This window comes from Eschscholzia californica, unplaced genomic scaffold (assembly GCF_041429995.1).
Source record: "Eschscholzia californica isolate CP2 unplaced genomic scaffold, dmEscCali1.0.p SCAF_5, whole genome shotgun sequence".
NCBI classification, from domain to species: Eukaryota; Viridiplantae; Streptophyta; class Magnoliopsida; order Ranunculales; family Papaveraceae; genus Eschscholzia; species Eschscholzia californica.
The window spans coordinates 24455441-24478804 of record NW_028238472.1 but is presented as its reverse complement, the minus strand read 5'-3'; the positions used below and the strand labels follow the sequence as shown (position 1 = coordinate 24478804).

The window sequence follows — 23364 nt, the reverse complement described above, 5'->3', positions numbered from 1 at the left end:
AGAAATTTGGCACGCCAAGATTCTTAACATCGAGCTCGAAAACTCTACAAGAGAAATTCGACCGAAATCTCATAGAGCTAAGCAAGACTCAAAGTCTGATAGGCGATGATGAGCAAGCGCGCATGAGAAAGAAATTCATGCATTGAACATGAAGGGCATGATTAGCATTTAGACATCTCGAATACTGAGAGTATAAACAGACGTCAACATCCGAATTCAGGTTAGATAATCTGAAACACTACTAAAAACATCCTAGAAAGGTCCTAGGATGAAGTAGTCCAAAAGTTGAACATGTCGCACATTGCCAACTTTCAACCATGGAAGGAAAGTAGGCCGAAAGTGGTGTCGAGCCAAGAACTGTTGCAAACTCTACAAACGAAAGGATATAATTGAAACTTGAGAAATTTCAAATCTAGTAAAGAAACTAGAAATTATCAAAGAAAATTGAAGTCAAGTTCAATTAATTGATGATTAGCAAAGTTTAACCGGATCACATCTGTTGACAAATAAACTGTCACCTAAGATGAAGTATGAAAGAGTTCATACAAGGGTCTAAGGCATAAGGTATATTCTGGAAATAACCTTGACTGGTAAATTGAGTGAGTAAAGGAGTTTACAAGAGAGACTCAAAATTACAAACTCTCGCTATCCAAAATAAATAAAGCTATTTATTTCATAGTCGTCTAAGTTTCGCTTAGTATTTAAACGACAATCCATGGATAAAGAAATATTCCAAATAGGTTTGGTCAGATACGTGATCTGATGAATGAAAAGCTATTAAGTGAACTTGAAGTTCTTTCGTTATCATCTCCCTAGTCCAGGTCATTACATGGACAATAATGACTTACGAAGACTAGCACGTGAGATCGACAAAATAACGTTGTTTCATAGGATATGTGAATAGGGTATTCAGGTCGACTACGTGGATGTATCATTAGGAATATACACTGGATGACCCACGAATGAGAAGCGCATCAATGATGATGAACGTCAAAACTTCTCATTGAGAATATTGGAGAGATTCCTCAAAACATGAGTACTCCACTCATCTTATATAAGGAATGTCCGACTTTGGTTCCGCCAAACACCGCACCGTAAAAGAAGGTTATAAAAGCAGATACTGGGGAATACAGGATAGACATGAAGTTGAGTGGGAGTACAAGAATGGAATGTGTTCCTAATTAAGTTAGGAAAACGTATCTCGAGGCCACTTGATAAGTAGCAACTGAAAATGCGTGGCTGCGCTCGAATGAATTAAAAGGTTAATTATTCGTTTTGACCGCTGTACTCGGGATTAATAAAGTCTGAAAGATGTGACGTATCAGATGGGATACAAATTGACACAGGAATCGAGCATTACACTTATTCTAAGTACAAATGGAAGATTGAAGGAGATGCCCTTCGACCAAAGATGCAATGCGAGCAATTTGTCGGATATGACAATTGATGAAGAAGACCATCAAGTCAGGATGATTTAGGTGGCGTAGTGTTAGAAACCAACTACGATCTTCGAATCACGTAGCGATTCGCGGCTAACTTCGTCCGGATCTTACATCGGGTCACACAAAGAGTGTCAACTTGATCGAAAGATATGACTAGAGGGATGAGACATATATGGTTGGATGAGACCCATAGATATGTCCCAAAGGCCTAAAAGAAGTTTAGGCAAAGATAATGCCAAAGGCCCGAAAGAAGAGATTTTGGGTCGGACACCAAAAGAGGTAATTTGGGGCCCAAAAGGGACGACAATGCTTGGCCGTGTGCCCCTGTAGGAGCCTGCAAGATCTGCCCAAGATGGGCTTGATATGGTTGGCCAAGCGATAGGAAACTAGTTGCTATTTCCAAGGGTTTTTGACTACCTAAATCTTATTCAAAAGGGTTTTTTTTGGGAAACCTAATTAGGGTTTTACTTTAACTTAGGGTTCTATATAATGTCTCTTAAGACTTGAATAAGGTGTGAAAAATTCTCAATAAGCTTTCAATCTCTATAACATCAAGTAGAAAAAGAAAGAGAGAAAATTTCCAATTACCTATCTAGTCAAAGAAGAAAGTGTTCTTCAATTTAACCACCATTGGAGTTCTAGCTAACAACAAGGTATGAGATCAAGGTGATTGCTCGGTGCCCGAAGTAGAGGATCTACAATTGGAGCTCTTGGTCTTCTCAAAAGCGATTGGAAATGTTCGAGGGAAAACTAGCGATTAAGGTATTTATTCGAACTAGTTAACTTAGTTATGATTATTAGCTGACGCATGAGATCCTAGGGATACAAGTGTTAGACATGTTAGATGTCTGAGGTTCCGCTACCAACACTAGGAGACCACATAACCCAACACTTTCAACGTTCCATTTTGTATTAGTCAACATACTTATTTGGCATATTTTGTCATGCAGGCGTAAAAAACAGATACTAGACCAACCTGCTCAATTGCCCCCCTCGAGATGTGGTTCTTACCGGTAAGGGAAACCCCCTACTATGTTTGAACGTGCCCGACGTCAGGAATTACGCTCCAAACAAAACGCTGAGAGAAGTACGAGGCAACAACCTAATTTGTTGGACGACGAGTCAAACGAGTGAGGTGATGAAATCGTTAACGAAAAGCAGGGCAAAGAATCACGAGACGAGTTGAGGGAAGAATGAGGTGAGGAGTTGGGAGAAGAATGAGGCGAAGAAGCGAGAGAAGAGGCGGAACAAGTCATTGGAGAATCCACTCTGGTTCACAAGGACGGATTCCCTGTGGACCAATCGTTACTTAAGTTCTACAGGTGGCACATTGCCAGCCATATATGGCATGGGAAGGTAAGTGTTTATATATGAATCGTCAATTATTTTAATATTTTCTCTTATGTGTTTTGCTTCATTCTTTCTAATTACACATTGGTTTCTAGTTCCTGGATCGAGTTTTGACCGTGAAGCCCACGATTGGGTGGATTGATAAATGGGAACTCAACGAAGAGTGCATCTTGGTACAACAAACGATTCAAAATTCGAGATTTCAATCAATTATTGATCATGTGTATTGAAGGCCCGACGAGACACGTATTAGTGCTTTCTTGGAGAGGTTTTATCCAGAGACCAACACCTTTCATTTATCATTTGCGGAGATGATGATCACACTTAACGATGTGAAACACATCGTCAATCTCCCTGTTGATGGAAATGCGGTAAATGGTGTAACAAGTGGTACAATGAACATGGAAGATATGTTAGCCTTGATGAATAGAACTCTGGGACTTGCCCATAATGAGGCGAGGGTAGCACTAAAGAATAGGAATTTGAAAACAGTGAAGCTAGAGTTTCTAAGGGGAAAATTTGGAAAGTCGAAGAATAATCATGCGAGGCAGAAGAAGGAGCATTCCGCAAGGGTGTATCTACTTTACGTTGTCGGATCTTGTATTTGCCACGACAAGAGCGGGAACATGGTGAATGTTCAATACCTTTAGCATTTTGAAGAGTTGGACAAGGTCCATAACTACTCTGGGGGTTCTTCCTGCCTTGTTAACCTGCCGCATCAAATGTCGACTGCGACTAGGTTTGAATGGAAACAAATGGATGGATGCTTTACCCTTCTTATGGTACGTGCGAATTTCGTACTCAATAATTTTAATTGAAAATAACTTTTATAATTAGTTTACTGAAACTCTTACGCATTTTGAGGTTTGGATTTACGAGCATTTTCTTAGTCTTAATGAATGGAATGTTAAATCGGAATTTCAAGAAGGGTTGCCATTTGCTGGGAAATGACTACCTCAGCCTGCTAAAAATCCCAAAACTAGAAAGAAAACACTTATAGCTTTTAGGGAGAAACTGGACAACCTGACGACTACAGAAGTAAGTCATATACAACATATAATTTTCACACGTAAATTACTTTCAGTTAATTCAAAATGAAAATTTTAAATTTAAGTTGTTTGGGGTAGGTTTCTTGGGGTCGTTACGTGAAGTATGAAGATCACTATGGGGCTGACGAGTTGTTATACTATCATGGGAGATTGTCTGTTTCGATATCACAGGCTTATTATATCCTCAACGAACCCTTCGTCAGCTCGGATATGTTCATTCAATTTCGAAACCTCCTCGCTCTTATTACCTAGTGAAGCCTGTATTGACGACCAAGAGGTAAGTGGTTTATTACGGTCCATCAACTGTTTGGAAATGGGAAAACGGAGAAAACCATTCCATATCTTCTTCATCTCGTCGCCCTATGGCTACCCTCGGACAAACTGTAGAGGGTTACCTGTCATGGTATGCAACGGTTTCTCACCTGAAAGTATGTAAACAACTTATTAAAGAGTAGAAGGAGTTCATCCTCCAGCCTCAAAAGACTATGAAAGCATGTTTCTTAAAATGTTGAGTAATATAACTTATTGGGTTAAATTTCATTTGGAAAAGTCTGCTAATATGTTGAGGACATGTGGGGGTGGTCAAAGCGAGCCCATTTCTCTAAAGATGAGAGAGAGTAGAGTTAATAATCGAAGAAGCTGAAGATGTTGCATCCAGCAAAGAAAGTTGAAAACTTTCTTGCTTATGAAACATTTTATTTTTTTGAATACATGTCATATTTTGAAAAGGGGTTTCGGATGTAAGATGTTTTTTATTTCAATCGGAAAATTTATTTCTTGTCTCAGTATCTCTCTTTTGTAGTTCATATACTTTATAGAAAAACCCCCAAAATAGCTTATGGGTTCAAATAACTTTGGTGGCCAAAAAAAAGTATAAGTGCCGTTTCGTGGATTCTCAAGGCACGAATCATTCCGTGGTGTCACAAGCACGAAAAAATCCCATAATCTGAGTTGTGTACTGACCCACGAAATTACTTTTGTGCTCAAAAAAAGTTCCAAGTCCCGTTCCGTGGGTTCTCAAGCCACAAATAATTTCGTGGTGTCACAAGCATGAAAAAAATCTCCTAACCGGAGCTGTGCACCGACCCATGAAATCACTTTTGTGTCCAAAAAAATTTTAAGTTCCATTTCGTGGGTTCTCAAGCCACAAATCATTTTGTGGTGTCACAAGCACGAAAACCTCCTATAACCGGAGCTATGCACCTTTGATATGACACGAAAATGTCACATTTAGAGCGCCTAACTTAGCATAATTAGTCCTTTTTGAGTGTTATCAATAATATTTATGTGTTTTTCTTGTTAGGTATCATTTTTGGAGTTACACATGTAATTTGGAATAAAAAGAACGAATTATCACTATCATTTCATGTGCCGAAAATGAGATAAAAAGACTTTAAGCAAATCAAATGACAAGTATAGTCAATGACGAGTCCGACGGTGAAAACGGTATTCAATTCGGAGTTCAGACGGGGAAGATATGAAAGAAAGAAGCCAAGGTCTTTATTTGAAGGCACTCTCCTTTGTTTCTAATTTGAAATCAAAGTCAAGTCCAAAGACAAGCCAAAAGCCCACAAAGAAAAAGAAGAAGAAATAAAGGAGTAGAGATTTTATGGGCACCCTATCTATATGGATCCAAGTCATGTCTGAGTCAAAGTCAAAGTCTTGACTAAGGGTTTTAGTAGTAAAGGGTTACTATTCATCATCTTCTTCTTCATCAATTCATCAACCAAGGAAGAGAGAGAGAAAGGAGGCAAAAAGGGTTAGGGTTCTTCATCACTAAAGAGAGCTTGAAAGAGCTAGAGAGAAAGAGAGGAGTCCGACCAAGCTAGGTCGGCCTAAGCTTGGCCGGAACAGCAGCAACTCGGGGCTGCTACAATAGAGCACGAGAAGCAGCAGCAGCTGGCCGGCACGGGAAGGCGCCAATGGGAGCTGCTGCAAAAGCTCTGGACGCGCACAACATGCACGGTCCGGCGCGAGCAGCAGCATCAAGGACGCGTCCATGAAAGCTTCGCTCTAGCTTGGGACCTAGGATGGCAACACGGGATGGCCCACGGACGCGCGCACACGGCTCGGGAAAGCTTCCCTTTGGCCCAGATCTAAGCTTTTTGGCCGGAACTTCATCTTTTTGGCCGGATCTTGAAGTTTCTTTGGCCGGAATTATCTAGGGTTTCCGGCTAGTTTCTTGGCCGGAAACCTTCGGGCTTTTGCTCCCCATCATCTTGGCTAGCTACCCATGTGGTTTGATTTGATTTTGGACAAGAAATATCTAGAGGGAGAAAACTAGGGTTAGCTTTAATGGAGGTTGTGTTCTAAATGTAGAAGACGATGGTGGTCGCTATGGGGAACCCAGAAAATTGCTAAGGGGAGATCGACTGCAACTAAAAACTCATATTTTTCGACGATCTTAGCCTCGAAGCACATCGAAAAAGAGGGATTCTCTCATCATTTTCTTTCCATTTCTTATTCATTCACCAAGTTTAGCTAACTTTAGTGTGTCGATTATATGAGATGAAATGTGATGATTTTGTGATTACGTTTGATTCGATTTGATGTTTTGATTTTAAATTGATGTTCATTTATTTCGATTATCGTTTCGATCGTATTTTCATGTGTCTTGTCAAACACTTCACATAGTTAATAGGCGAAATGAAGTATTCGATTTTGATCGTAGTCTAAGTCATATTTTCATGTGTCTTGTCATGCACTTCATGATGATGCACAACATGTCCAGACTTTAACTAACGTCTAAAGAGTCAAGATCAGACCCGAAGTCTCTTGGATCGACTCGACTTGAGGCAACAGGACAGCTAAATACCTAATGGTACACTATATTGTCCTCTAACTGGGAGCTCGACCGGAAGAAACCAGCTCTGCACAAAATGCCATTGACATGGATAGATCAGTCCTGGGGTCTCAAAAGGAAAAAGGGGTCTCCACAGGTTCGACCCATATCTTACGCCCAGAACTGGGGAGATATCAGCACTCCGCAACCTAAAGACTTATTCGCAAACTTTCTAGAAAGATCTCAGTCGGCCGCATATCTGAAAGTGTTTAAGCCCGATTGAACTCCACGTATCTAAAGGAGGAAACTTCTCGTTTAGAGTCTATCCCTCCGGAAAGATATATACAAAGTATCCTTGAACTTAGGAACTTTCGCTTATCAAAGATCCGGTATAGACTCAAAGAGAAACCCTAGATACGCTAAAGAGGAAACTTCCCTTACGGTTTGACGGCAACCGCCTCACCACCGCCAAACTTCGCCTATAAAAGGCCCCCCACATCGTCCTTCACAGGACACGATTTCTTCACCCCGAAAAGATCACCCAATACTCAGAGTTCCCATAGCTCGCCTCCCAAAAGGATCGATCAATATTTATTTTATCTTGTAGAAGGAAATAGTAAGATTAGGGCATGATAGATTAAGTATAAAGTTCTTTAGTTTTGCAGAATCGAGCATCCGGACCATGCGTAGTAAGTTCAGGAATGCATTAGTAAGACTAGGATTTTAACAAGTAACTATTCCATATTAAGTATGTGCAGATAAAAAAAAAAACAAAAAAGGGGTAGCAAGAAAGATACATCAGCAACCATCTACATAAGAAAAGCAAACAGGAGAACAACTCAACACTCAGAAAAAGAAAAGACACGACAGTTCAGAGAAATGGCAGTATTCATAAGAAAGGTCTATTACAGGAGAAATTGCAATTAAGATACATCAAAAGGAGTACAATCATTCGAGTCTATTACAGAAGAAATTGCTAAAAACTTAAAGGAGTTGAAGGTAAGGAAGTGCTCAGGGGATCAAGGTCGCCCCTATCTTGTAGATCCTCCATTAATAGGAATGTCATGAATGGCATCCGGCCAAACCACCATTTTTGGGGCCGGACCCAAATTGGTATCCCAAATAACTATCTCCATTATCGAAAAAGTTACCCTTATCTATCTCCATTATCGGAAAACACCCTTCAAGCGGGAAGCCAATATAAAGTCAGATGGAGGCCGCATCTCGAGTTTCCAACGAAAAACAGAAGATAAGGAACGGGAGGTTGAAATATACTTACAATGGAAGGCTCTTCTTTTCTCTAAACTTTGATGATGAGGAGTTGAAGAACAAAGGCAGGCTATTTATACTGGAAGAAGGATAACCAAGGGACTCCTTGAAAACAAACAAGGGTCATTAAAGACAAACACCAAATGCACCTTGGAAACACTCAAAGGAGTAATTACCGAGATACAAGACAACCCGAGGGCAGCGGACTCGAGAGAATAGTAGCGGGTTTCAAGGTAACGCATCTTATCCCCCAATAGCAAGACTCCACGCGTCGTCGCGTGAAGGAATGAACTGCCATGTGCAGTAACCCAAAAGATCAACGCTGAAAGCGCATGATCAGAGGATCAAATCTATGACGTCACAAAATCACGCATGGAAAGATTAATTACTCAGGCAGAAGGGGAAACGTGTCTCAAGAAGAGGAACCACGCGTCCAGCAGCATAAGGCAGATAAAACTCAAGTCAGCTTTGGCAAAAAGTGTATATAGAAGAAGAAAGCTTACTACCGGCAGCCCCTACCAGCTCAACACCAGCCAGCCCGGGGAGGCGCAGCTCTGGAATATCAACAAAGAAACCTAGCACTACGAAACAACCCAGGTCCAGGTAAAACCCAAAGTGTTTCACGAAACAGCTCTAGGACAGGTATTACTTTCGACTTTAGGTCTTTAAATAAAAACACACGAGTTAGTTCTACTCCTTAGTCTCTTTACTTTCAACTAAGGAGTGGCGAGACTCATGATGATGCACAAAATGTCAAGACGTTGACTAACGTCTGAAGAGTCAAGATCAGACCTGAAGTCTCTTGGATTGACTCGCCTTAAGGCAGCAGGACAGCTAAATACCTAATGGTCCACCACATTTTTCCCTAACTGGGAGGTCGGCCGGAAGAAACCAGCTCTGCACAACATGCCCTTGACATGGATAGCTCAACCCTGGGGTCTCAAAAGGAAAAAAGGGGTCTCCACAGGTTTGGCCCATATCTTACGCCCAGAACTGGGGAGATATCAGCGCTGCGCGACCTAAAGACTTAATTAATCCTGAACTTTCTAGAAAGATCTCAGTCGGTCGCATATCTTGAAGTGTTAAGCCCGATTGAACTCCACGTACCTAAAAGAGGAAACTTCTCCTTTAGAGTCTATCACTCCGGCAAGATATATACAAAGTATCCTTGAACTTAGGAACTTTCGCTTATTAAAGATCCGGGATAGACTCAAAGAGAAACCCTTGATACGCTAAAGAGGAAACTTCCCTTACGGTTTGACAGCAACTGCCTCACCGCCGCCACTAATTACAGTCGGCCTAACTTTGCCTATAAAAGGCCCCCCACATCGTCCTTCAAATGACATGATCTCTTCAGCCCGAAAAGATCACCCAATACTCAGAGTTCCCATAACTCGTCTCCCAAAAGGATCGATTAATATTCATTCTTTTACTGCAAAGAGCACCCTGACTGTCTTGAGCGTCGGAGCGGTTTTCGAACCCTTTGCAGGTTTCTCCCCCCCCTCGGGAACAAGCGAACAGGAGCAAGGAGCGAGGAACTGGAGTGAGGAGCTGGAACAGAGAAGTAGAGGAGAGAACCAGGGCTGAATAGAGGAATCTCTCTTCTCGTAACAGAATATACCATCATAACAGAGGCTGTCATGCATCAACTCCCTTTTTATGCTGATTTAACGGGAGGCCAATGTTCGACATCAGCATTTGGCGCTTGAAGGAGGGGATCTCTCCAGCAAATCATCAGATTCGGTAACCCGAACTCATTCGATACCCTTTTTTAGAACTAACCACTTCATACGATCTATCAGGAAAGAACGATGTCAGAACTCGAAGCGGTCGCCAACCCAGCGGTAGAGTCGCCTCTTCTGAAAAAACAGGCACCCAGAGCCAAAGTAGTGGCAGAAGAAAGAATCAAGGAGGAAGAAGAAAGAACAGCGGACCTGACGGTGCCCGTGAAGATCCGGAAAAAGGCCAACGAGATAACATACGTTAGGAGTACCCTGAACGAAAGCGATAGGGCGGAACTGGCCACCTTTCTAAGGGCACATCGCCACATCTTTGCCTTCGGAACCGATGAGGTACCCAGGATAGATCCCGGGATCATCGCTCACAAGTTAAACTTCAGAAAAGGCAGCAAACCCGTGAAGTAAAAGAAAAGGAACTTTTCAGTAGACAAGCAGGCCGAGATAGCCAAGCAAGTCGAGAAACTCCTGGCATCAGAGGTGATAAGGGAGGCTAGATACCCGGAATGGTTGGCCAACGTGGTGCTGGTCAAAAAGAAGAACGATACATGGAGAAACTCGAGGGCTACACTGCTATCAACAGATGCCCTTCGGTCTCAAAAACGCCGGAGCCACATACCAGCGTTTAGTCAGCGGAATATTTGGAGATCAGCTCGGGAAGACGGTCGAATGCTACGTAGACGATATGATCGTGAAAAGCAGAGCTCGCAAAGACCTAATACCCAACCTCAAGGTCACCTTCGATAGACTTCAGACCTACAACATTAAACTAAACCCCCAAAAATGCGCGTTTGGAGTGACGTCGGGAAAATTCCTAGGGTTCATGGTAAGCCACAGAGGAATAGAAGCCAATCCCGCCAAGATCACGACCCTAAAGGACATGCCCAACCCACATAGTCGGAAGGTCGTTTAGCGACTGATAGGAAGGTTGACATCACTCTCCAGATTTTTCAATAAGATGGGGGATAGGGCCCTGCCTTTCTTCAGAACTCTTCGAAAAATACCCGACTTCATTTGGACGGATGAGGCTGAGGATGTGTTTCAAGAGCTAAAGACACATCTTATGAAGTTACCGTTGTTGGTCAGCCCAAGCCCGGGAGACGAACTCATTGTTTATCTTGCAACCTCCGGAGAGGCGGTCTCGGCAGTAGTGATCAAAACGATAGAAGGAGTGATGCACCCTGTGTACTTCGTGAACAAAGTGCTAAATGGGGGAGAGCTGAATTACCCAACCATAGAAAAGTTGGCTTACGCACTTATTCTGAGCTAGAAAGTTGCGTCCCTATTTCCAGGCTCATACCATGGTTGTACAAACAGATCAACCACTCAGAAACGTATTGCAGAAAATAGACCTCTCAGGGCGATTAACAAAATGGGCAGTAGAGCTGAGTGAATTCGACATCAGGTACAAACCCTGAACCGCAATAAAAGGCCAAGCATTGGCGGACTTTGTAACGGAATGTTCCATCGTGGCAACCGGTATTGGACCAGAACAGATCTGGACTTTTTTCGTAGACGGAGTTTCGAGCGAGGCCACGAAAGGAGCAGGAGCAGATCAACCCTGAGGAGGAAAAGACCTTTCAGACTACCTTATTTAGGTTCGCGGTAACGAATAACGAGGCCGAGTGCGAAGCTTTACTGGCGGGGCTCAAGCTAGCTCTAAAAGCAAGGGCAGTCGACATTCGAGTGTACAACGATTCCCAGCTGGTAGTCAACCACGTCAACGACGACTATGAAGCAAAAGGAACCGACATGATTAAGTATTTAAAAACGGTAAGAGAGCTGATCCGGCACTTTGGGAAGTTAACTATCACCAGGATACCCCGAGAAGAGAATTCCCTGGCCGACGCACTATCAAAAATGGTCAACGGTCAAACCACGATCCCGGGGTAATATTTCACACACTGGAGGAGAGAAGCATTGACGGATCACGGGAAGTTATAGCAATCAGAGTAACCCAAGGGGATACATGGATGAAGCCATACGTCGAATATCTACTGACTCAGAAACTACTTAAAAACGCCAGCGAAGCAAGAAAAATACGCAGGAACGCCGTGATGTGACATGAAAATGTCACATTTGGAGAGCCTAACTTAGACTAATTAGTCATTTTCGAGTGTTATCAATAACATTTTATGTGTTTTTCTTGTTTAGGTACCATATTTGGAATAAAGAACCTAATTCGGAATAAAGGGAGCGAATTATCACTATCATTTCATGTGCCCAAAATGAGAGAAAAGGACTTCAAGCAAATCATATGAGAAGAGGAGTCAAAGACGAGTCCAACGGTGAAAACGGAAGTCAATTCCGAGTTCGGACGGGGAAGTTGTGAAAGAAAGAAGTCGAGGTTCGGTCTTAAAACAAAGATTCTATGAAGGCACCCCCTTGATTTCCAAGTGAAGATTAAAGCCCAAGTCTTAAACCCAAGCCCAAAGAAGATGAAAGAAGGAAGAGATTTTGGAGGCACCCTCTTGATGGACTCAAGTTTGAGTCAAAGTCAAGTCTTGACTTGACTAGGGTTTGAGTAAAAAGAGAGGGTCAAGACACTATTCATGTTCTTCATCATCAATCATTCAACAACTTGGAGGAGAGAGAGGAGGCTAGGGGTTTTCTAGGGTTCCTTCATCAAGTTCTTCAAAGTTCCTAGGGTTTGAGTTTGGTTGGTGAAGAGAGCAAGAGAGAGAGGAGGTGCCGGCCAAGCTTTGGCCGACCAAAGCTTGGCCGGCACGGCCACAAAGAGGCACGGGAGCAAGCACGGGAGCACCAAATCGGAACAGCAAGCTCGGTAGGAGGAGAAAGCACGGGATAGCCAACACAGGTCGCGGCAGCAGCTGCCGCAAATCGCGAGCAGCTGCTGCTGCAAATCGCGAGCAGCTGCTGCTCGGCTCATGCTCAGACTGCTTCATCAAGGTTGCGGCTGCGGCTCGGACGCACGGGACAGCTACTCAAGTGCTCGGAATACCTTGTTTTCGCCGGATCTAGGGTTTTGGCCGAGAGTCCACCATCTTTGACCGGAAGTTTCAAGGGTTTCCGGCAACTTTCTTGGTTCGAAACCTTGGGGCTTTTATTACCCATGTCTTGATCTATCTTCCCATGTAGTTTGATTTGATTTTGGGTGAAAAATCTTTAGAGAAAGAGAGCTTGGTGAAGCTTTAATGGTGGATGTTCTTGAGATGGAGAAGATGATGATGGGTGCTATGGGGAAATCTGATTTTTACTCGGGGACACCCAAAGTTCACTATTAAAGGGAAATCCAGAAAATTGCTACGGGGAGATCGACTATACTTAGAGACTCATTTTTCTCGACGAACCTAGCCTCGAGCCACATCGAAAAAGGGGGATTTCTTATCATCTTCTTTTCATTTATTACTTATTCACCATGTTAGCTAAATCAAGTGTGTCGATTATATGAGATGAAATGTGATGAATTTGTGATTATGTTTAATATGATTTGATGTTTTGATTATGAATTGATATTCATTTGATTCGATTATCGTTTTGATCGTATTTTCATGTGTCTTGTCAAGCACTTCGCATAGTTAATAGACGAAACGAGGTATTCGATATCGATAGTAGTCTAAGTCATAATTTCATGTGTCTTGTCATGCACTTCACATAGTTAGGCGACTAGACAACACTTTCGATGACTCGGGATTAATCGATTTAGACGTTTGTTTGACTAAGTATGATCTACGGATATACGTAGTACTTAGAGACATCTACTTTAGGAGTCGAATATTGATTGTACATCGACACATTAAATCGGACTACACATAGTCGTAGGTTTATCATTATAGATTCCTAGACTTCGACACCTCTCTCACTTATTGGTTGCCCGAATCGAGTCTTACCGTCTCCCGACTCTTGTTCCTCCGACTCTTCTCTCGAATCTCTCTCGCCCGTTTACTTTTATTGCTTAGTCTAGTTTCATTAGTTATCTTGTTTTGTTACTCTCACAATCTAAAACCCACATTTATCTTTGTTTCCTTTTCTTTTTGGTCTAAGTTGGCATTTGATATCTAGACCGGGGGATAAGACCCTTCGACATCCAAACTACCTTCCTATCCTTGGATCGACTCCGGCTTTGCCGGATTACTACTTGATACCTCCGCTTGGGTGTGCAACCTTTTCGGGTGCATCAAGTTTTTGGCGCCGCTGCCGGGGATAGGTTTAGTAGTTAGGATAGCGTTTGTTGTTTTGTTCATTAGTCTTGTGTTATTTGCTTCTTAGACGTTTTTGTTTTGTTTGTTTTTGTACTTTCTTAATTTCATTTTTTTTAGGTACCGATTTCGAGAAAAGAGCCAAAAGTGACATAAAGGCGAAGGAAAAGGAAGGATTCGAGAAGCTTAAGAAGAAAGACGAACGAAACGAGAGGAGCACTCGATAGTATCACATTCTATCTCATCCTTTTTACTTGTGTGTGATTGTTTAGTCTATAAGTGTTTGTCCCATTTTGCGATTGTGTGTTAGTATCCTTGAACATTGTGAGATCATGGCAAGTTGGTCATTTGATGAGAATGACCTTATGCGAACCCTTTCCAACACTAGTCGACCATCTACAAGTCATCAGGACTACACAAATTTACATAGGAATGTTCTGACTAGTGATAGGAGTAGGCGAGTTGAGCCTGACCGACCTAAGATAACCATGGGTGAATATCGACGGATGTATGGAATCGGTCAGACTCGCCATGAACATGGTTTTAGGGATTATGAGCATGAGGGTAATCAACCCCGTAAGAGTCTTCGAGACTATCGACAAGAATTTGGGATGACCACACCTTCATGTATGAATTTGTCACTTCATGAGGACCGTAGTTCTATTAGTATTGATCGACCACGTCGAAGTCTTCGTGACTATCGACAAGCATATATGAACGGTTCATTTAGTGATGACAATTCCCGACTCGATGATTCCACTCAAAGAGTCGAGTCTAGGTATTTACATGAAGGTAGTGAAGAAAGGACCATGGAGACCATTAGCCCGGTTTGTGCTATTTGTGCGAGCTTAGACCATTTGACCGACTATTGTCCCATGATCCGTGTTCCGCAAGAGTCTTCGTCTAGTTATACTCATGTACCTTATTACGAAGAGATGTCTGAAGAGACTCTCCAATTAGTTTTGGAGTATCAAACTAAATTTAATCGAGATATAACGGAGATCACGGAACGGATTCTCAAAATTGTTGATAGACTTGAGTCAGAGCCTATCGTCGACGAGGAAGGGGTTTGCGCACCCCAAACTCAAAAGGAGACTAGGAATGATGGTGAGGGTAATACACCTAACTCTAGTCTTAAGTTAAATGTCGAAGAAGCTCTTGATAGACCCTTAGAGCATGAACTGACCGATGACCTTTGTTGCTCACTCCCTCGACCATTGTCATCTCACCATGATCAGACTACATTAGATTGTAATGTTCAGGATGATAGCTCTATGAGCAAGTTTGGGAATCACACGTTATTGAACTTTCCAATTTTTAGCACTTGTGATTACTTGGATGAGTTATGTAGAAGTGAAGGTGTTGCAACCAACTTTGAGGCTCCCGATGCCTTTAAGGATGTCGATAACATGGTAGTTGAAGAGATAGTGGATAGCTTGTTGGATTATTTCCCTAAGGAAACCACGGACCTTGACTTGGTCCCCGAACATATTGCCTTACCCTTAGAGTTTAGTTCGACCTTCCACATGATCTCAGACTCGGTTGTTGACCCCTTCTGGGACACTTCGGACGTCTTCCCTAGCATGTCTAGGGACTTAGTGGATGTTCTATCCACTAAGCTTGAGGATGACTTTTTACCTTCGACCGACTTCCTGACCCTTCACTTCTATGTCGATCCTTTTGACGACTTTTTAGTCGTCGCCCCTAGCATTCATGCTTACTTAGTGGACCGTGCATCCACTAAGTTTGGGGATGGCCTCTTTTCGGTTTTCGTCTCACGCGCAGTTCTTTGGTTTAATATTTTTGTGAGACGATTACCATGTGTATATAGCTTTCTTTGGGTTGACCCCCAAATCTTCCGTCTTTTGCTATATGATCGTTAGCCGATTAAGATGGGCCTTTGATGTTTGTGGGTAGCATCTCTGGAAACCCTCCACGAGACATAACTCGTGCTCTTGTGTGAAAACAAGAGAATCAAAGGCTAATTGCATAGCTCAATGTAATCGAGTGATCCCGCGTGAGTGGTCATTTTATATGGTCATGTCTTCTTTTGTGCTTCATTCTCATTATATTTTTGGATATTTTAGGAGCATTTCGTATATGTTTTACTTCTAAGGCGTGGTTTGTTCCAAGTTTGGGGATGGCGCGAGCTTAACATCAACTTGGAACCTCTTTATACATGAGCCTTGGTAGTATTATTCTTTATCTCCTCCGGTTATGGTAATATCTCTCCACTCTTCTCTTTAAATTGATGTGCCTCTTTATCTTTTGGTGAGTGTATGCTTAAAACATTGAGGACAATGTTAGTTTTAAGTTTGGGGATGCGGGGATATGACCATAACCAATGCATGACCATGGGTTTCAAAGACAAAAGGGTTCAAATTAGCCCAAATTTGAAAATTTTGAACATTTTGAGTAGATTTGCATGTGATTATAGTGATAGTTTTAAGAATGTTGATGCATATGTGTCGAGTTGATGAGTTTTGTGATTGCTAATGGTCTTTGCATGAAAGTCGAGTCTTTGAGTGTTTGTGTTATACTATGGGAGTAACATCTTAGTGAAGAAGAAACATCTCTAAGAGACCTAGAGTAGTCATTAGTGGAGACTTAACCCATGTGAGAGCTCAAAGCCTAAATTGTCCTTCGAGTGTACTCTTCCGCGCTAACTCCGAGTAGAATGAAGAGCTACTCAACCTCGTACCTATTAAAAGAGCTCATTTGATCTCGTGGGCTCAACTTCCTTAGCCACTAGGAGTGACATTAGGATAGCGAATTAACCTTGTCCTTGTAGTCTATGAAACCCGATGAGAATGCCAACTAGAGGGAGGCGGATACTCCATTACCATCATCATCTTATATCTCGAGAATGAAGACATGAGAAGAAACAAAGAAGAATGTCAAAAGCAAGTATGAAAGGAAAAAAAAAAAAGTTGATTGCACGAATATAGTATTGTGCGAGTTATGTTTGTTTTATGTGATGTTGTGTTGTGAAAAAAAAAAAAGTGAAAAAAAAAGTGAAAAGGTGAAAAAAAGAAAGAAAGAAAGACAAAAAGAAAAAAAAAAAATGAATGATGAATAAAGTTGTTTATGTTATGTTTTGAGCATGTTAGCTCTTTTGTGTGAGTGATGTGATTGTATATATGTGTGTTTGTGTGTATGTTCATGAATAAGTATTCGAAGCAAGAAACGAATGTGGAAATGCTTAAGAGGTTCTATCATGAAGAGTTCGACATTCTCGGGAATCCACCATCATCATCCATTTCTAGTATCCGTTAACCTTTAGAAGACATTCTTAGAGGGTAGAATGGGTGAGAAGGGCGAGTGAGCTTCCCCACTCTATTTAGTGGCTAATTCCTTTTCGAAGATCATTCGTTCCAAAATGTTGTCCTCACCCCTTTTTATGTGTTGAGTCCATGTTAGTGATCACACTCACACATACGAGCGAACCATTCTTGAGTGATTTCATATTTGGAGTGTATGTCCGTGAGGCCGAAGTCGAGGCGAAATGTACTAACTTAGGAATCAAGGTTTTGTGACTTCAGAACATAGATGTTGCTCATTATGGTATGACACTAGCACTTTAGGGTTAGATCATTAGTGAAGGGGTCTTTAGCTTTTACAAGAGCTTATTTACTTGATTCATTATGCATTAACATGCTTAAACCCTTTACTATATGAACCATGTTTATCTATGATTTGGATTTTGGACCCTTGTGTATTTGAAACTCGATGTTTGTGGGTGTCATCTATGGAAACCCTCACGAGACAACACTCGTCCACTAGGGGTAACCTAGGGGTTTAACGGCTTGTTGCATATGCCAAATGCAACCGGGATTCCTCCGAAAGTGAGTTAGGCTTTCATTTTATTTTGTTTGCTCGAGGACTAGCAAAGTTTAAGTTTGGGGATGTTGATGTGACATGAAAATGTCACATTTGGAGAGCCTAACTTAGACTAATTAGTCATTTTCGAGTGTTATCAATAACATTTTATGTGTTTTTCTTGTTTAGGTACCATATTTGGAATAAAGAACCTAATTCGGAATAAAGGGAGCGAATTATCACTATCATTTCATGTGCCCAAAATGAGAGAAAAGGACTTCAAGCAAATCATATGAGAAGAGGAGTCAAAGACGAGTCCAACGGTGAAAACGGAAGTCAATTCCGAGTTCGGACGGGGAAGTTGTGAAAGAAAGAAGTCGAGGTTCGGTCTTAAAACAAAGATTCTATGAAGGCACCCCCTTGATTTCCAAGTGAAGATTAAAGCCCAAGTCTTAAACCCAAGCCCAAAGAAGATGAAAGAAGGAAGAGATTTTGGAGGCACCCTCTTGATGGACTCAAGTTTGAGTCAAAGTCAAGTCTTGACTTGACTAGGGTTTGAGTAAAAAGAGAGGGTCAAGACACTATTCATGTTCTTCATCATCAATCATTCAACAACTTGGAGGAGAGAGAGGAGGCTAGGGGTTTTCTAGGGTTCCTTCATCAAGTTCTTCAAAGTTCCTAGGGTTTGAGTTTGGTTGGTGAAGAGAGCAAGAGAGAGAGGAGGTGCCGGCCAAGCTTTGGCCGACCAAAGCTTGGCCGGCACGGCCACAAAGAGGCACGGGAGCAAGCACGGGAGCACCAAATCGGAACAGCAAGCTCGGTAGGAGGAGAAAGCACGGGATAGCCAACACAGGTCGCGGCAGCAGCTGCCGCAAATCGCGAGCAGCTGCTGCTGCAAATCGCGAGCAGCTGCTGCTCGGCTCATGCTCAGACTGCTTCATCAAGGTTGCGGCTGCGGCTCGGACGCACGGGACAGCTACTCAAGTGCTCGGAATACCTTGTTTTCGCAGGATCTAGGGTTTTGGCCGAGAGTCCACCATCTTTGACCGGAAGTTTCAAGGGTTTCCGGCAACTTTCTTGGTTCGAAACCTTGGGGCTTTTATTACCCATGTCTTGATCTATCTTCCCATGTAGTTTGATTTGATTTTGGGTGAAAAATCTTTAGAGAAAGAGAGCTTGGTGAAGCTTTAATGGTGGATGTTCTTGAGATGGAGAAGATGATGATGGGTGCTATGGGGAAATCTGATTTTTACTCGGGGACACCCAAAGTTCACTATTAAAGGGAAATCCAGAAAATTGCTACGGGGAGATCGACTATACTTAGAGACTCATTTTTCTCGACGAACCTAGCCTCGAGCCACATCGAAAAAGGGGGATTTCTTATCATCTTCTTTTCATTTATTACTTATTCACCATGTTAGCTAAATCAAGTGTGTCGATTATATGAGATGAAATGTGATGAATTTGTGATTATGTTTAATATGATTTGATGTTTTGATTATGAATTGATATTCATTTGATTCGATTATCGTTTTGATCGTATTTTCATGTGTCTTGTCAAGCACTTCGCATAGTTAATAGACGAAACGAGGTATTCGATATCGATAGTAGTCTAAGTCATAATTTCATGTGTCTTGTCATGCACTTCACATAGTTAGGCGACTAGACAACACTTTCGATGACTCGGGATTAATCGATTTAGACGTTTGTTTGACTAAGTATGATCTACGGATATACGTAGTACTTAGAGACATCTACTTTAGGAGTCGAATATTGATTGTACATCGACACATTAAATCGGACTACACATAGTCGTAGGTTTATCATTATAGATTCCTAGACTTCGACACCTCTCTCACTTATTGGTTGCCCGAATCGAGTCTTACCGTCTCCCGACTCTTGTTCCTCCGACTCTTCTCTCGAATCTCTCTCGCCCGTTTACTTTTATTGCTTAGTCTAGTTTCATTAGTTATCTTGTTTTGTTACTCTCACAATCTAAAACCCACATTTATCTTTGTTTCCTTTTCTTTTTGGTCTAAGTTGGCATTTGATATCTAGACCGGGGGATAAGACCCTTCGACATCCAAACTACCTTCCTATCCTTGGATCGACTCCGGCTTTGCCGGATTACTACTTGATACCTCCGCTTGGGTGTGCAACCTTTTCGGGTGCATCACGCCGCAAGGTATACCCTGTTAGGAGGACTGTTATACCGAAAATCCTTGATTCACCCCCTGTGGCGCTGCCTAGCAAAAGACGAACATGAATACGTCATGAAAGAGATGCACGAAGGAGCAGCTGGAAATCACGCAGGTCCAAGAACTTTGATCAGACAGCTTACCCTGGTCGGGTATTATTGGCCAGGGATGTTAGAAGATTGCATAAATCATACCAGGCATTGCACGCCATGCCAGGTGTACGCTAACGATTATCACTTGCACCCCACAGAGCTGACGCCTATCCTGAGCCCTTGCCCCTTCGCGCAAAGGGGAATCGACTGGGTGGGACCATTCCCGGCTGGCACAGGAGGAAAGAAGATGTTGCTAGTCATGGTAGATTACTTCACCAAATGAGCGGAGGCAGTTGCACTAACCATGACTCGCACACAAGAGATTGTTTGTATATTGTGGACGAACATAATAACCAGGTTTGGAGTCCCAATGTTCCTTGTTCATGGATAACGGACTTCAAATGACGCCATGAAGGAGTTCCTTACAGAGTATGGGATCAAGCCGGCTTACGTTAGCCTCGCGCACCCCGCCGGAAACGGACAAGTTGAGGTAACCAACAAAACTCTGGTTAAATACATTAAGACCAAATGCCATGAAGACAAAAACTGGGTAGATAAACTCCCCGACGTACTGTGGACGTACCGCATCACACCACGGAGAGCCACGGGGGAAACACCCTTCCGAATGGTGTACGACATGGACGTCGTGCTACCCGTAGAAATAGGAAAGCCAAGTCTAAGGGTAAAACACTTTGATCCCAAAACCAATGAACAACTAGTGTTAGAACACCTAGACCTGGTCGATGAAGTCCGATAGCGAGCAAAGCTGTGAAATCTTGCCTTCAAAGACACTATGTCCAAACAGCACAGGTCCCACATGAAGATAAAAAAGTTTGACGTCGAAGATATGGTCTGGAGAAACTCTAAGTTCACCCAAAAACCATCAGCGGCCAAACTCTTCCCCACATGGGAAGGGCCTTATAAGATAGTGGAAGTCGTAAGACCCGACACTTATAGGTTAGAGAATGCATCAGAGCACGTCCTCACGCATCCCTGGAACGCGGAACACCTCAAATTCGCCTTCCAAAAGAAATACACTTATGTACCCTGAACACGGTAAAATGGGCCAGACTTAAGGAGGTGAAATATAGATTCACTTGTATGGTGCTATGCTAAACAAGGAAGTGATGCACCCGAAAAGGTTACACACCCAAGCGGAGGTATCAAGTAGTAATCCGGCAAAGCCGGGATCGATCCAAGGATAGGAAGGTAGTTTGAATATCGAAGGGTCTTATCCCTCGGTCTAGATATTTCAAGCTAACTTAGACTAAAAAGGAAAGGAAACAAAGATAAAAGGGGGGTTGATCGAATAAGGTGATAAGAGAATAAAACAAACACGTAAAATAAACTAAACAAAACAATAAAAGTAAACGGGCGAGAGAAATTCGAGAGAAGAGTCGAAGGAACAAGAGTCGGGAGACGGTAAGACTCGATTCGGGCAACAAATAAGTCAGAGAGGTTTCGAAGTCCGGGAATCCATAATGATAAACCTACGACTATGTGTAGTCCAATTTGATGTGTCGAGGTACAATCGATATTCGACTCCTAAAGTAGATGTCTCTAAGTATTATGTATATCCGGAGATCATACTTAGTCAAACAAACGTCTAAATCGGTTAATCCCGAGTCATCGAAAGTGTCGTCTAGTCGCCTAACTATGTGAAGTGCATGACAAGACACATGAAATTATGACTTAGACTACGATCGATATCGAATACTTCGTTTCGTCTATTAACTATGCGAAGTGTTTGACAAGACACATGAAATACGATCAAAACGATAATCGAAATAAATGAACATCAATTTATAATCAAAACATCAAATCATATTAAACATAGTCACGAATTCATCACATTTCATCTCATATAATCGACAAACTAAAGTTAGCTAAACATGGTGATTGAATAAGAAATGGAAAGGAAATGGTGAGAGAATCCCCCTTTTTCGATGTGGTTCGAGGCTAAGATCGTCGGAAAATATGAGTTTTTAGTTGCAGCCGATCTCCCCTTAGCAATTTTCTGGGTTCCCCATAGCGACCACCATCATCTTCTCTATTTAGAACACAACCTCTATTAAAGCTAACCCAAGCTTTCTCTCTCTAGAAATTTTTTGTCCAAAATCAAATCAAACTACATGAGAAGATAGACCAAGACATGGGGGGTAAAAGCCCTATGGTTTCGAATAAAAAATGTTGCCGGAAACCCTCGAAAAATCTGGTCAAAGAGACCCTAGTTCTGGCCAACCCTAGATCCGGCAATGTGCTACCATGCCGTGCACTATCCGAGCAATCCGAGCTGTTCCCATGCTAGTCCGAGCCCGTCCCGACCGTTCCGAGCCATGAATAGCCGCGTCTGAGCAAGCACAGCAGCGTCCAAGTTGCTGTCCCGTTGCTGCTGTTGTGGAAGCTTCCTGCCGTGCTACTCCGAGCTGCAGCTGCGTCCTGGAGCAGCTGCTGGTCGCGTCTGCTGCCGGTAGCTGCTGGGAAGTGCTCTGGTGTGTCGTGCTAGCTGCTGCTGTTGGAGCTACACCCGAGCTGCTCGTGTTAGCCATGTCCGTGCTCCCCTTGCTGTCCAGCCCGTGCTCTTGTGGTGCCGGCCAACTTGGCCGGCACCCTCCTTCTCTCTTGCTCTCTCTCTAGCCTTCAAACCTCCTTTCAAACCTTGAAACCCTAGAAAGTTGATGAACTCTCAAACCCTAGCCACCTTCTCTCTTGTTCTCCCTTCAAACTTTCAAGCTCTCTTGATGAAGAACAAAGAAACCCTAGAAGAAGCCCTAGGTTTTCTCTCTCTCTTGCTTGGTGAAGAAGAAGATGAATAATAGTTTTTTTCTTACTTGTGTATACACAACCCTAGACTTAGTCAAACTTGACTAAGTCTTAGGCCATTTTGACTTGGACCAAAAGGTGCCCATAGAACCTCTATTCTTCTCTTCCTCTTTGGGCTCTTGGGTTGGGCTTCTTTCTAAAGCAAGGGAGTGCCTTCATAGAATCCTTGTTTCAAGATCGAACCTCGGCTTCTTTCCTTCACAACTTCTCCGTCCGAACTCCGAATCGACTTCCGTTTTCATCGGTGGACTCATCATTGACTTAACTTGTTGTTTAACTTCTGATTTTGACCAAAATGACCAAAATACCCCTGGTGCTCTTTTCTTCCCTTTCGCCGCATAAGATGAAAATGTGATAATTCGCTCTCTTTATTCCGAATTACACGCCAAACCCCAAATAAACTACCTAGCAATAAAAACACATAAATAATTAGGAATAAAACTCGAAAAGAACTAACTAATCAAAGTTAAGTGACCTAAATGTGGCATTTTCACGCCACATCAGGAAGCTATTAAAGATCTAATTAAGCCTAAGCAAACTTAGAAGCTCTTGCTAGCAGAACACTTTCAGCCTCAAAGCCTTACGGAGGAGTCCTGACTAAACTCAACTCGCTCTGACTGAGCAGGTAGCCCTGATAGCGAAAG

General features: G+C 42.5%; 1 protein-coding gene across 2 annotated transcripts; it reads left to right on the top strand.

Annotated features, from left to right (window-relative positions):
- The first annotated feature begins 5990 nt into the window (after positions 1 to 5990).
- LOC147537925 (uncharacterized) lies at positions 5991 to 19108 on the top strand. 2 transcript variants are annotated; one of them, XM_086639565.1, is made up of 2 exons: positions 5991 to 6042; positions 12691 to 19108. In XM_086639565.1, the coding sequence occupies exon 2, from the start codon at positions 14121 to 14123 to the stop codon at positions 15669 to 15671; it is 1551 nt and encodes a 516-aa protein (XP_086495691.1). In that variant the 5' UTR covers positions 5991 to 6042; positions 12691 to 14120; the 3' UTR covers positions 15672 to 19108. The 2 variants fall into 2 exon arrangements, 1 of the variants encoding a protein (XP_086495691.1); XR_015224979.1 differs by lacking the exon at positions 5991 to 6042 and having other exon boundaries at positions 11690 to 18460; positions 18539 to 19108.
- Positions 19109 to 23364: the final 4256 nt, after the last annotated feature.

What these genes read in the sequence shown, in the direction of transcription:
- LOC147537925 (XM_086639565.1), top strand. Translation starts at nt 14,121, where the DNA reads ATGGCAAGTTGGTCATTTGATGAGAATGACCTTATGCGAACCCTTTCC.